At 47.6% G+C, this 14,507-nt stretch overlaps 1 protein-coding gene across 2 annotated transcripts in view; it reads right to left on the bottom strand.

Moving 5' to 3' along the window:
- The window catches only part of Su(z)12 (Polycomb protein Su(z)12), a 33,715-nt gene that overhangs the window by 5,907 nt on the left and 13,301 nt on the right, over positions 1-14,507 (bottom strand). For both annotated transcript variants that reach the window (XM_075868687.1, XM_037431358.2), the window contains exons 9-10: positions 4,379-4,565; positions 327-574 (exon numbers count right to left, since the gene is read on the bottom strand). In XM_075868687.1, coding sequence (XP_075724802.1) covers positions 327-574; positions 4,379-4,565 — 435 coding nt within the window. The remainder of the gene's footprint in view (positions 1-326; positions 575-4,378; positions 4,566-14,507) is intronic.

The raw sequence follows: 14,507 nt of genomic DNA on the forward strand, positions 1-14,507 counted from the left end.
AGTCAGCCATCCGTTCGAAGAAAAAAAAATTAGGGACGTGCTCAAGGTCACGACATGCACCAATGAAGGGATGCCTCCTCTTGTCCCTTTGCCATCCCCTTCTCTGCACAGCTTTCATCCTGCTCGCTGGTACGAAAGAAGAGAAAGCGCTCAGAATGTGCGGTAAAACCCAGTAACTCTGCCCGTATTCGATGAATTCTGAACAGTTTTGCGACAGTCAATTCGCGAGGCAATGAGCTCTTTTGAATAAGCGATTTGACGATTGCTACGAGAAGCGCTGTGTGGCAACATCCAAGTGAATTCTAAACAATGCCATGAGGCCGTACCACATAGGAGAATGCAAAGCGCCCGTGGCAGAGCTTGAGGTGCTTGAGGAGGGCAGCCAGCAGGCGACACTGCAGCAGGCACCAGGGGCAGCGCATATCGCCTCGTGCCTCCGTCTGCTGCCGCGTCTGCTGCTGGTACACAAACTGGTACACCACTCGCGTGCGCTGGCCTGCCTTGCTCAGACTCTTCTGCTCCGGTCCGCTGCTCGCCGGCTGTATCTGCTGCTGCTGACTTGCCTTCAACTCTCCTGTGGAATTGAAAAAAATGTGCGCAACGCCACGGGTGAACACATTTTTCACAAAAATATGTGCACAGCGCCATGGGTGGAAACATTTATCGCAATGCCAAGCGAAGCACATGATTGCGACAATGACATGGAAAGAGACATACTAGACTAATTTATGGACAGGCCTTGGTTCTGCCAAGTTGGGCGGTAAACTTTAAAACACAATTTGTAGCACAAAATACGCAGACACCAAACGAGACAGGAGACGACATAAGAGACATCTCTAGTCCCCTTTCGTGTCTTTGTTTTCTCGATTACATATCGTCTCTAATGTGCACACAACAGGCATAAACTACCAAACGTCCGTTAACTTTGCCACTCTGTACCTTTAACAGCTACACGAACAGTGGTATGGTAGATACGCATGCATAAAAAAGGTCAGGTTGGTTCATTAAATGTTATAAATCTGAGAATCTCGCATCGCAAGATAGAAAAATAGCAGAACATTCATACCCAAGGATGGTGGTGACCATGCAGATGCGGCGCGAAATTGCAAGGCTTTCACTCTTTCGTAAGTTTTTTTTTTTCATGCTCTGCGTAACTGTCTCCCATCAATCCAGCTCATCGCATTTCTCAAAGCATCAGCCATGACAAAGCCGCATACCTTCCCTGTACCCGCACTCCCACACATCTGCAATCGTTCTTTGTGAAGACTGTCGTCGACTAGAACAATCTTCCCTCAGACACCGTCCTTCATGCTCATTTCACATATTCCGTTGAGCCAGACTTTGTAAATATTAACTAACTTGTGTTTCTCCCATTTCTCATGTAGAACCCTGTGTACAGGGTCTTTGAGGTAGTTTCAATAAATAGATAAACTAATGTGTATTGTGTAAAATCATCTATAGCTTCTCTTAAAACTTTTTCTGGGTGCATTGAACTGCTAGGTTGAAAAGAAGTTGAAGAATGCAAAGTCACTGGACAAATGTCAAAACTTTCCAAAGTTCCTTTGCAACAAATTATGTAGAAAGCACTTGGAGAACACACAAGATTATGAAAATGAGGCAGGTTCATAAAAAACACCGACTTCCAACTGTCCTGTTTTCCTAGTCTTGTATATGCAGTCAATGCCCCCTCACAGATCCTTTAGATGTATTCACACGATGTATGAAACCCCGATTCGACCTCCAGACTGCATACAAAGCCACCATAAGTCAGCCGTTCACGTGTTTCTACTTTGGTTCACATGGAGCGGTTCGTGAAACAATGGAGGCCCAAATCATTGTTGGGATCCTTGTGGAGCAATGCCGAAATCCTCTTTTGTAGCATGCGTTCTCCCCTGAATGCTGGCTGCGGAGATCCAAATCACGGCACATGTAACGTGGCACACGACCAATTCGTCCGCTATTATGTCTACCGTGTGACTACACCTTTATCGATTTGCCCGAGCTTCAACCACATGATAGCCAATGAACTTTTGCATTACCAGTATGCTTTGGGTGATGATATGAAGTCCTAATGGTGCGAAATAGGGGCTTGCCCCTATTTTGCACCATTAGGACTTCAAGAACAGGAGATAGCTCGAGGTAGTCAGTTCTGATTCCTTTTGACAAGCCCGTGCATTGCATGGGCATCGTTCTCACATCCGCTTGCAGTTTTGACGCAAGCAATCACAGGTGCACATCCATGTGCTCCCTTTGCCAGTGGTCCTGACTGTGGAAGCGTGCGCACGTAGCTGAAGATGCTTGCTTTTTACACAGACGGCATGTAAGAGCATTGAGAAAAAACGTCAATCCATACTCAGAGTTTGTAACCTACACTGTTGCCGCACCTAAATTTTTCGCAAAGAGGCTCGTGGGAAACCTTAGTCCTACATGAATTATTCATTATGACTCTCTTGTCACACCTTCCGAGTTTTTTGAGAGAGGCTATCGGGAAAGCTTTGCCCCATTGAAGTTGTTCTTCTCGACACTTGTCACACCTGCTAAGCTTTAGGGAAAGAAGTCCCTGAGAAAGCTTAGCCCTGTCAGAATTGTTTATGACGCCACTCTTGTCACTTTCACTATGTACTTAGAAAAGAGGCTAATGGGAAAGCTTAGCCTAGTTGCAATTGCTCTTCGTGACACTTGTCACATCTGCTAAGCTTTAGGGAAAGAAGCTCATGAGAAAGCTTAGCCCTGTCTGAATCGTTTTCAATGACACTCTTGTCACACCTACTAAGTTCTTGGTAATGAGGCTCACGAGAAAGCTGAGCCCGATTCTAATTGTTTCTTATGACACTCCTGTCACACCTTCAAAGTTTTGGGGAAAGAGGGTTACGGGAAAGCTTAGCCCAATTGCAACTGTTCCTCTTGACACTTGTCACATCTGCTAAGCTCAGGGCAAGAGGCTCATGGGGAAGCTTAGCCCTGCCAGAATAGTTCTTGATGACACTCTTGTCACACGGACTAAGTTCTTGGAAAGGAGGCTCATAAGAAAGGTTAGCTTAGTTAAGAATGTTCCTCATGACTCTCTTGTAACACCTGCTAAGCTTTAAAAAAGACTCGCGGAAGAGCTTACCCCAGTGGCAATTGTTCTTTATGACACTCCTGTGATTACTGAAACTTAGGCTGACTTAGACTGAAACTTAGGTTGGAATTGTTCCTGACTGATACTCTTGGCCCACCTATGTTTTTGACAAGGAGGCTCACGGGAAAAATCAGCCTTGTCAGAATTTCTTTTGTGTCGTTCTTGCTTTTGCATATTCGATGAAAACTGCTCAATTTCTTTCTTTTCAAATGTATTTCTCTATGGGACTTAGTAATTCTGTCAGAAACTTCTTCTTGTTGCATTTTTTATATATATATTTTTTATATTGGTACTGCAAATTGGTGATGACTGTAATGTGTTATTTTAAAACGTATGTGTCAACATCTGTTATACTTGTTGAATTTAAATTTTGTGTCCCCTCATTCAAAAGCAGAATGAAATTAGTATCCTTTGTTCCACTTCACCTGAGCAAATGTGTGGACGGAGGGACCTTATTCAGGCAGAGGTAATTTGCCTTTAGTACCTTCAATCTAGGCAATCATTGTTTTTGTCTGAATAAACAGTGAATGAATGAATGAATGACACTTTTGTCTCATCTACTGAGTTCTTCCAAAAGAGGCTCATGGGAAAGCTTAGCCCAATTGGAATCGTTCCCGTCAACTCTTGTGACACCTACAAAGTTTTTAGGAAAGAGGCTTATGGGAAAGCTTAGGCCACTTGAAATTGTTCCTCTTGGCACTTGTCACATATGCTAAGCTTTAGGGAAAGAGGCTCACGGAAAACTTAGCCCAGTTAAAATTGTTCCCATTGCCTCCTAGACTAGATGCCTGCCGCATGAGAAAAGAAACGAGCTGCCACACCCTTTCCCTCCTTCTTTTTCTATTAGTGTTGCTCTCTAGCGCTACCTGTGGCGGATGGTGCAACAACTCGACATTTCACATAGCCTCCAAAATGGTCGTGTACAGTTCTAGATCTCGAATAACTCTCGACCAACCCGTCCCTATGGGCCGCAAGTAAAAGATGCTGTGATAATAGTGTCGGCCGCGAGCGCTACCAAGCGGTGCTTGCTCAAAACTGAAGGCCGACTCCGCTGGGAGTATGAGCCATTCCTCAGGCATCTTAATAAAGGAGGCAATGTTGTTCCTCATGACTCTCTTGTCAAACCTTCTAAGCTTTAGGAAAAAAGGCTCATGGGAAAGCTTAGCCCAGTCGAAATTGTTTGTGACACTCTCGTTATACCTGCTAAGCTTTTGGGAAAGAAGCTCTCAAGAAAGTTAGCCCCGGCTGGAAGCTCACCATTGCGTCTGCTGCGCGTCTGCTTGTGCCCAGGTTCAGCCACGTTCAGTTCTACGGGTGACAAGACGGGCCGGGTCGCTCGAACCTGGTCCACAGTCTCCGCATTCGCGCTCTCCTCAGACGGACCCCAGATCAACCGGAATGCAACTTTGGGGCACTTCTCAAATGCTTCAAATGGTGGGGTACTCTGCACAGATGTCAAAAAATTGTAACAAAGTAGAAAAACCAGTCAACTATGGTTCAAATATACTCGTCCTTGTCAATTCTATCTCTGTTGCGTCCATCTTACGCTCAGATTTTTAAACACAGTTTCAATTCGCTTGGAGAACGGCATTTGTGCGGGTATGCATGCGTGAACACTTTTTCTGAAGCAAGGATTGCTGATAAATGCAGCTTAGCCCTAACTTGGCGAATGCTATCATTGTACGTCACATGCTGTGACATAGCGCTGGCAGTCATGGCCATAAACTGCCTTCAAGTGGGAATACAAAAATAGCTTTCATGTAAAATAGTATGTTTTATTACAATAGAATATTCCTGTTCATGTAAGGATGATATTATATATTAGAAACTTCTTTCTATATTATTTATTTACTTTTGAGCCACTGCAGCCTAGACTACACATACAGTCGAGCTCACATATAACGGACCCACTTAAAATGAACTTTTGCTTAAGGGGAGATGCGCGTCGAAAAACGAGTTTTTTTTCAAAATTGCTAATTTTTTTATTTTCACCTGTTTTGATAAGAATAATACCTCTACTGTTATGAAAAAAATAATACAGGTTGAGACTTAACTGGAAATGCTTTAAAATTTCATCTAAAAAGCAAAAGGTGCCTGTTAAAAGGTCGAAAGTGTGCAGCCTTCGAGCACCTTGCCGCCGATAATGCGCCGCCGCTCGCCATTGTTGATCACATGAGTCGAAGAGTCGAGCCTCACTCTTCAAATAACAACAGTTTCTCTCGCTGATGCAGCGTGAGAAATAATAAAAAGAAGCACTTTTCTGCGAGTTTTTCGAGCGCCGCGACTGGCTTATCGCATGGTACGAATCGGGGACCGCCATTGGTCGCTGCACGCCTGTATGTGCTGTGAAACCTATTTGCGGGGTCCATGGCTTGTCGAGCAGCGCAGCTGATTAATGCTTTTCTCGTGTAATTATCTTTGTTGTGAATGAAAAAAGGCATTGCTCGCAAATGAAAGCTGTTGTGCGGCGTGCTCTGTAGGAATAGGCTACGAGCAGCTGTGCGGCAGTGTCCGATGTGCGGCAGTTAATTTGTTGGCTTGCAAAAGACAATGCGTAAAAAGTCATTCACACCCGTCAGCCGGAAAGTTTGTGATGTGGCGATGGATGATGTCAGCACCAATCTTGTGAGGTCGAAAGAGCTCGCAGTGAGAGAGCTTTGCAAAGACGGCATTGCCATTATTTACGACGGTATGTGGCACAAACATGGCCGCAAAATGGCATGACACTGAACTTAGTTCGGATTTCGCAGTCCTGTCGAACTTATTCCTAGCTTGCAGTTGGCACAAGGCTCTGCCAGATGAACCCGAAGTTTGGCAACCGTTTCATGGCCCTATCTGTGAGCGAAATGTCTGTGAGGAGTGGGCTCGAAAAAGCCGAGAGGGACAAACTCATGGTGCTGGCGTATTTTAGTTGCAGTGGCCACTACAAGAAGGTTTGTTGTTTTGGTGTGCAAATTTCATCTGGTTTAGTGATATCTTTCATAAATAAAACCTCAATTTTAACTTAAAACTCGTTTTTCTCAAAACACAAATTTTGCCATTTTTTCTAATGTGCCCCCTCCTCTTTCAGGTACTTTTAGTGCTCGGATCTGCATGAAATTTCGCCCAATTTTTTTCTAAAGCTTGACAAATGCAATTATCTAGTTTAAATTTCAATATTTTATTGTATAATAAAAAATTGTATGTATACCTTTAATAGGGTAGGTGAAATATGGACTTCTTACGTCTATTATTTTTCACACGTATTACATATTTTGTATGTGCTTCCCAATTAGTTATTTGCACTCTACACTTTATTTGAAGCATTATAACTATGAATTGTAAAAAATTACAGAAGTTAAGAGATGAAAAGAGGGGGGCAAAAGGGTTAATGTTTTCACTTTGTCATGTTGCAGAGCTAAAAGTGTGTAACTTGCAAGAAAACTAATCATATATTTAAAATCAGCATAAAGTTTCATAAACAGCTCAAGTTTCATGGCTCTAGGGTGAATATTTAAAAAAAATTGTCTTCGAGTAGCATCTCTCCTTAAAGCGAACAATATCCGCGAGACCATGAAAATATACATTGGTTCAATGGCACCAAATCGCACTTACAACAAACATCTCTGAAGTCTCCGAGCGCCGCTGTTTGGTTACAGAGAACGGAGTCAGCAGTCTACCGACTTCCCGCGGGAAACCAATTTCGACCACCGATTAGGCATCGGCGAGGTACCCACACAATCTTATTGTTAAACGCCGACCCTGCCTCCGCGCCCTTCTAACTGCTCTCCCCGCCCACTTTTGTTACGCACCCCTCCATCCTTTGTCCTCCCGCTACTCTGAGCACCCCGCAACGCCAGACGAGGCCAGTGTTATCACACTGCCATCGATCTTTCGAAGACTGGTCGGCCATCTACCCCGTTTTTGATCGCCGGTACTGTCGTTGACGTCGCCGGCCTGGAGTGACCGAACCATTTGCCAACATCGTCGGCCACCGACTGTATCCGTTAGTCTGCATCTAGTGCACGCTACCCCACCGGCTCTGATAATTTGCGATTCGTTTCGTGTTTAGAACTTGTTCTCGCTCACTTCGCACTCGGCTAAGTATGCCTTCCGCGCCCCTGCGGAAGCGCGAAAACTGCTATTAATTTACGCAGAACGAATCGCGAAATATCGAAGTTCGTGAGGCGACGCAAACCCGCCGGCGCAACAAAACAATGTTTTGACCACGGCCGCCGATTCTTCGAACACAGCCACGCGCACAGATTCAGGCGGCCATGCACTCTTTGCAAGTTATTCTACGTGCGAGTTTCGCGGACCTTTCAAGGAAGCTACCCAACCTGCGCCCTTCTCTTGCAAGTCTGCTCTCCTCTCTTGATCACAACTCCTTAGTCCTTCTCCACCGCTCTGCGACGCCCGCCACGCTGGCTCAAATTAGTGGGGCTCTTCGATTTTCGGATTCCTGGGTTCGTTCTGGAGACCCGCGGGCTCCCCGAAAGCTACCGCTGCATGCGGTTCTGATAGGAAATGACGTAAGTTGGCTACGCGCCCGCCCGGCGACAGCTCGAAGGTCAGTAAATCGAACGCAGGACAGCCAGCGTAAACGTAAACAAACTCTACTGTCATGGCAGCAAACAAAACAATGCGCTGCGTGTATGCTGGTTTTTTGCTGCATTGCACACTTGGAAATACGTAGCTAAGCTTGCCAAAAAGCTGAAATAATATCCTCGAGCGTACACATTTGGGGTACGACTTCGTACGCTCGCACGATCACTCGCCGCGTCCGCGAACGAAACAGCCAGCTGGCGCATGCTGCCTTGAGAACGATGCGTGAGCTGCCGCGACGGTGACGGCTTGACAAGCTCACGTCTTTTTTAGTACATTTATCAGTCACTGCACAACACGATGCGAAGTCACACGAAAGTGATCGTGTCCCCAAATGAGCTTGAAGATATATACCTGCTCAGCTATCGCGTATCTTCGTCGCAACACATGTTGAACAACTTACATTTTTGTCTAAACTTTATGATATGCGCAGGTATCGGTACCACGAGTGCGCGTCGTATATAAAATAAACATTTGCATGTCACGTTCTTGACCCATTTTTAGTACTTGCCTTGGCCTGTTTTTCAGTCCCAAGTGGCACTTAACGAATGTCATATATATCAGCTTTGATTCAACCTACTAGGTCATAGTACGTACTGCGCGGCATATTATGAAGAGGTGAAAAAAAGACAAAGCCAACGATGAAATTGGCCACGAAAGGATGTACACATTTCTGATTCCATTCTCTGTTTTTTTTTTTCTCGCGCCGTATCGTATAATATCATACCACATATGCTTGCTCATAAATATAAATGGGTTCACACGCCGTTTGCGACCAGCGAGCATCACCAACAGTCGCGATCTAGGGCCTTCTATCACCATCGAAGATCAATCGTGTAGTCAGGACAGCGATTCTAAGAGGTTCACGTACGCAAACATACGACGGGGCGAGCTAGTTCGATCACAATCGTCGTCGCTAATGAGACGTCCCGCTACGCCACCGATTACCAAAGAGAGGGAAGACCACTCAACTCCTTGTCTATCCGGTTCCCTCTTGGCAATGTGTCTCAATCACTTCCCACATACAAGGATTCGTGCTGGGGCCGGGAAGTAAGAGACGCTACGACTTGTTCCTGTTTACCGATTCATTTAATTTATTACTAACTGCAAACATCGTATACCCGCGTACATCAACCCCGACACAAAATTATAACACATGATTTAGACACTCGCGACGTTCGACACAGGGCAGGCCCACAAAGAAAGTAACTGCAACAATACAAGGGTATGCATATACAGTGTACACCGCTTATAACGTAAGTCACGGGAGTTGTAAAAATCCGCGCTATAAGCGGTACCGCGTTATAACCAAAGCATGGTTTTTTTAGCCTTTCCCTATGTCAAAAGGGCAACCCACCTTTCAAAAGAAATTTACTACACTTTTCACTCGCAGACACATTCAACACAATCACAACACCGCACAAAAACAAAGTTCTCAAATCCGGCATCAGCGGAAGAACGCTGTTATTTTCGTCTGGCGATGCTTGCGAACAACGCTGCGAACAATTTCGTCCTCCACAAAGCTTAAGCACTGAAGTGATTTCTCGCTCAAACTGTTTTTCGCGCAGTACGTTTTCACTTTAGCGAGGTATTCCAATGCGTCTTTGCACGGGAAATCTGGTTCTGGCGTCGGGTCGACATTGTCTTTGCCGTCCGACTCGTCGTCCGTTGCAACCTCCGCACTACCGCGCACCGCTGCGACGATCGCGTGATCTGTGCTCGCTTCCTCCCAGACAGAAAGCTCCGACTCCCCGGCATCGACAAATTCTTGGAAAGTGTCGGTGGCGGTTACAAAGTTGCTGTCAACGAGGCAGGACCACACGTCGTCAGTGTTGAGGGTCTCATCGGCGAGCGACGTGTCGCTCTGCTCATCGTCTTCCAGAGCCTCTGCATTGCGCACGAAGCCTGCCCTCTTGAAACACTTGCTTATGGTATCGGCCTTTACCTGCCACCATGAAGTGACCACCATGTCAATTGCGCCTCTTAAGTTCACTTTAAGAGGCTGCTGCTGCTGCATGCTCAGCAAAACTCTCTCGCAAATGCGCTTTTTGTACAGCGCCTTTACGGTTGTGTTGACACCCTGGTCGAGAGGTTGACTTTTTGCTGTAGTGTTGGCAAACAAAAACTTTAGGTTGACTGCGGTCAACTTCGGCTTGACGTTGTGGGCCGTGCAGTTGTCGAGGATAAGCACGACCCGCCGCTTCTCTGCCACCATATCCTCATCAAACTTGCAAAGCCAGCTGGTGAACAAATCCTGCGTCATCCACGCCTTTTTATTGGCTTTGTAGGTCACTGGCAGGCACTTTCGCTTTTTAAAGCAACGTGGCCTTGCCAATTTACCTATGTCAAAGAGGCGGCGCTTGTCGCTCCCGTCCAAATTTGCGCGAAACAATACAGTTATGCGCTGCTTAGAGACCTTGCGGCCGGAGCAGGCTTCACCTTTCAGCGCAAGCGTGCGGTTGGGCAAAATGTTATAAAATAAACCAGCTTCATCGGCATTATAAATGTCTCTGTCAGTATAGGTCGACAGCATACTCTCCAAGTTCAAGCGAAGCCCCACTTCGATAGACTCGTCATCGACAGCGCCGCTTTCTCCGCACACCACTTTGCAGCTGATACCATGGCGATTTTTGAAACGCTGAATCCACCCGTTGAGTGGATTGAAGTCGTCATGGCCTAAAAGAGCTCCGAGACACTTGGCCTTTTGTTGGAGCATGGGGCCACTTACTGGGAAGCTCTGAGCCCTAACTTTGCGGAACCACCTGAACAGCGCTGCGTCCACGTCTTCCTATTTTGACGTACATATTCTTTTCCGTGACAGGGAAGACGAATCTTGCTGCAGTTGCTGCCGCAGTTTGTCCTTGTGTTTGTAGATGGTCAACACGGTCGTGTCGGAAACGCCGTATTTCGCCGCCACCGACGCCTTCGTCAGGCCACTCTCAATGTCCCTTATGATGCATTCCTTAATCTCCAGCGATAAGGCATGGCGTTTTTTCACACCGCTTGAAGACGCCGCTGACGCCATGGCGAGAGGAGCTACGCAACACACGTGCTCTGGGCTCTCAGACGGCAACGACTTGGCGAAGTGCACACAGCAAATCCAAAAAGGCAAAAGAAGGAGGTTGAGAAAAAAAAGGAAGCATGCTACCGCTTCTCTTCCCCACTCCGTGCAGCGCACACCCGGATTGGACGCTGCCACGGTCGCCACGGTGACGAAAACACGCTCCCTCCGTCCAAGGTCTCCCCGACTCCCTCCCTACTGTACCCTCTCTTCTCCTCCGCAATGTTTGACTTTTCACGGCGGTCTCCACGTGCGCCCTCCCGCTCACACTCCCAACGTTCCGCCGCGCCGGGAATGCCGCCGGGAAACCGTGCTGACCGTGCTCCGTTCCCCGATTCGCGCCTAAAAACTCCGCGCTATAACCGGTATTCTCCTTCGCGTGCCTACGCAATAAACGGTCGGCCTATACATTGAGTTCTATGGGCGACATATCGGTGGTCGAAAAAACCCACGTTATAACCGGTCCCGCGCAAAAAGCGGTTACGTTACAAGTGGTCTGCACTGTACAAGGGTATGCTTTGCAAGGGTATGCAAAGAAAACACACGACGATACAAATGATGAAGTTATCAATGAATAAAAACCACGCAATGTCTCAACGAGCCGTTTCCCTTCCTGCAAAGCCCGTCTAAACAGGGTGCATAAACTTCGTTTCACGAATGGTCCGTGTAGTCAGTCTTTATCGTCTTCTTCGTCTCTCTCAGCGATTTCCATCTTAATCTTCTTTCAAAACGTCCCGCAATCACTCGCTTCCTCATTTCCTATCTCTCACTTTAATTCCTCGTCATACCATCCCTGCCTCAGTCATCATCTCATCCACTCTCATCGCTACCTCTTCACACCGTTATCTTCCTTTTCCATTCCGCCTCTCTACCATCTCGAGCTCATCTCATCGTATCTCCCGATCGCGGTTCCGTAGTCCCTTTTTGTAGGACCCGACTTTGCCCCTCCGTGGCACCTAACCAATTGCCACTGTTGACACAACACATTTCTCTGTCAGTCGGTGTGTGTCAGCTTTTACGGCCGCAACCGCGGCCCACACCAGTGGAAAACCCTCTCCCAAGCAAAGCCGAGCAAGTAACAATGTACAAACTCAAGCCTCAGAGAGAGAGATGGGCGAGCTGTTTGAAGACACGTGAATTATGGGCGAACAATGGTCCCAATGCTCCGACAAAGCACGTCGTTTGTAATGGCCAACGTCCGGAGTTTGCAGTGTTGTGCCGAAACCCGATGTCCAGATCAAGTCCCAACGCCTCCAAGCAACTCGGTGTCTCCCGCGAAATTCTCTGCAGCCGCCGTTTCTTCGTTATTTAACGCCGCGGGTGGCCATCCGCGCAGAACGCAGTAATGAGCCCTGGAGCCACCGAGGCTGACAAAAAGTCAGGTCGGGCCCGGCACAGGCGCTGCAGCAGAGTCGCATTCACCGAACCAACAAAAGGTGCTCTGCTGCTCCCCCATGCCACAAATCTGAAGGGTGCGCGTGGAGTATTGCCACCGTACACTGTCACAATGTCTCTTAGACAACAAGGCGCCCGGTCCTCGTGTTTGCGCAGGGGGGCCCGTGAGAACAGTCGACAGAATCCTTCCAGGTACTCCACTCCAGAATGCACATTCGTTAACCCGAAGGTTTTCTTTTTCTTTTTTTTTATGCGTGGGTTTAAGAAATGAACGTAAACCTCTTGAAAGGGCTGGGGTTCAGCCCGTGTTTGCGGGGACATCACACTAAGTGCACAGAAAGCAGGCACAGCTTCACAAACGACTACTAGGAAAAAAAAAAAACCCTCCAAAGTTGTCTCCAGGTGTGCGTACGAACGTGTACTACGTACACAACATTTAAGGCACGTGCCCGACGCAGTCAACAGGCAGCAGTTGACCGCGTTGTTCATAGGAGGAAGCTTCACGGGAAACATAACAAATGCGATGAACAGTAGCTTCAAACACTCGCCGCCACTCGTAATCGCCTCATCTCGCAAGGCGGAACAGGCTTTAGAAGATAACGCCATGCGTAATGACAAGCGAAGGCCCAGTCCTCAAGCGCCCACATTACAATCCATCGAGTCCTCACAAAGATGTCCCCGAGCACGCATCGTACCTTTTCGGCGTCTGCTAGCCCGAAACCTGCCCAAAACCTTCCAGAAAGCTTCCACGACTAAATTGTCCTGGAAGCGTCTCGCGACCCTCGGGCTCCCCGCAGGTCGCCAGAACCGTCCAACACGAGAAAAACAAACGCCAACCGGAAGTGCGCCGCTGGGGGGGGGGGGGGGGGGGGGGCGGAGCAGCCCGAGAAAAACGAGCGCGCTCTGGCTGGCTCTGGCAGCCCACGGGTAGCCAGAAGTCGAAAATCGAAGATCCCCAGTTTTGTTTTCTGACTGGAACGGGCCCAGAGCTGTTCCACGAGTTCTGCCATGTGTGTCCAGTGTGCGCGTCTTGCTCGCTCTTGGTGTGCGTGTGTGGTCATGATGGCCGACAGGAAAACTAGCACGCTTATTCCTGCCGCTCAACAAAACGTCGAAAGTGTGACCGCTTGGCTTGAGCGTAATCCGCGCGTTAGGTGCCGCGTTGCAGAGCACTTGCTCATAGCTGTTGACCACCTGACAGCCAACTTGCCACTTCGGGCGTCCCTGTATTCAGCTGTGGAGATAGTGAATATTTCGTGGGTGGCAGTGATGACTACATGCGCATGAAACTTTTCACGAGGCCAACTTCGTCGACGTCAGGCCCGATGCCGAGCCTGAAGCTTTCGAACTGCGGCGGCGATTTGTAGTAGCACCTCGTCGACTCTGACCTGAGAGAGCGGGTGGGATATCTGTTGCGATGGTTTAATTACGGCCGATGATGATGCCAACACTGCGGAACCGTGCACGGATTAGGGCATTGTGAATGAAGTACGTGGTGAGAGCGATTTGGAGGAATCGGAATGCGAGAACGACAAAACTTTGGAGTCAGTGCCTCGTGCAGCTTATGCCACGGGCCTCGGCAAATGAGCACCCTGCCGTTTTAAATGAACTCGTGACCGCCCTTATCGCTTCTGCTATTCGAAACACGTGCATCTTGCTTTTTGGGGCATAAAAAGTTTGTGTTTTCACTCACAACTTTTTTTAAAAGCTGTGTTTCATTTACTACGAACTTCGGGATATAGCGAACGGATGCCGCGTCACGCTCAGGTTTGTTATAAGCGGGCTCGACTGTACAATACGGAAAACATGGCGAAACGAGCTTGAGAGACGCACTCACCGCAAGTGCATTTTGCAAAGACTGTCATTAAGGGGAGATGCAGTCGAAAAACACGAGTTTTCTGAAAAATTATCGATTTTTCATTTTCACCTGTTTTGATAAGATTAATACCTCTACTGTTCTGGAAAAAAAAATCTGTCGAGACTCAATTGGAAACGCTTTAACATTGCGTCAAAAGAGCACAAGGTAGTTGTTTAAAGGCCGGAAGAGTGCAGTCTTCGAGCACCTTGCTGCTGATAATGCGCCACCGCTCGCCATTTCGATCACATGAGGCGAAGAGCCGAGCCTCACTTTTCAAATAACGACGGTTTCCCGCGCTGCTGCAGCACAAGAGATGATAAAAAGAAGCACACTTTTTCAGTGTTTCTCGAGCGCTGCGACTGGCTTTTTAATCATGTGGTACGGATCGGGGATCGCCATTGGCCCCTGCGAACCTGTATGTGCTGTGAGGCCTCCTGCACAGTCCATGTATTGTTGAGCAGCGCAGCTGAACAATGCTTTTCTCGTGT

This window comes from Rhipicephalus microplus, chromosome 7 (assembly GCF_043290135.1).
Source record: "Rhipicephalus microplus isolate Deutch F79 chromosome 7, USDA_Rmic, whole genome shotgun sequence".
Lineage (NCBI taxonomy): Eukaryota > Metazoa > Arthropoda > Arachnida > Ixodida > Ixodidae > Rhipicephalus > Rhipicephalus microplus.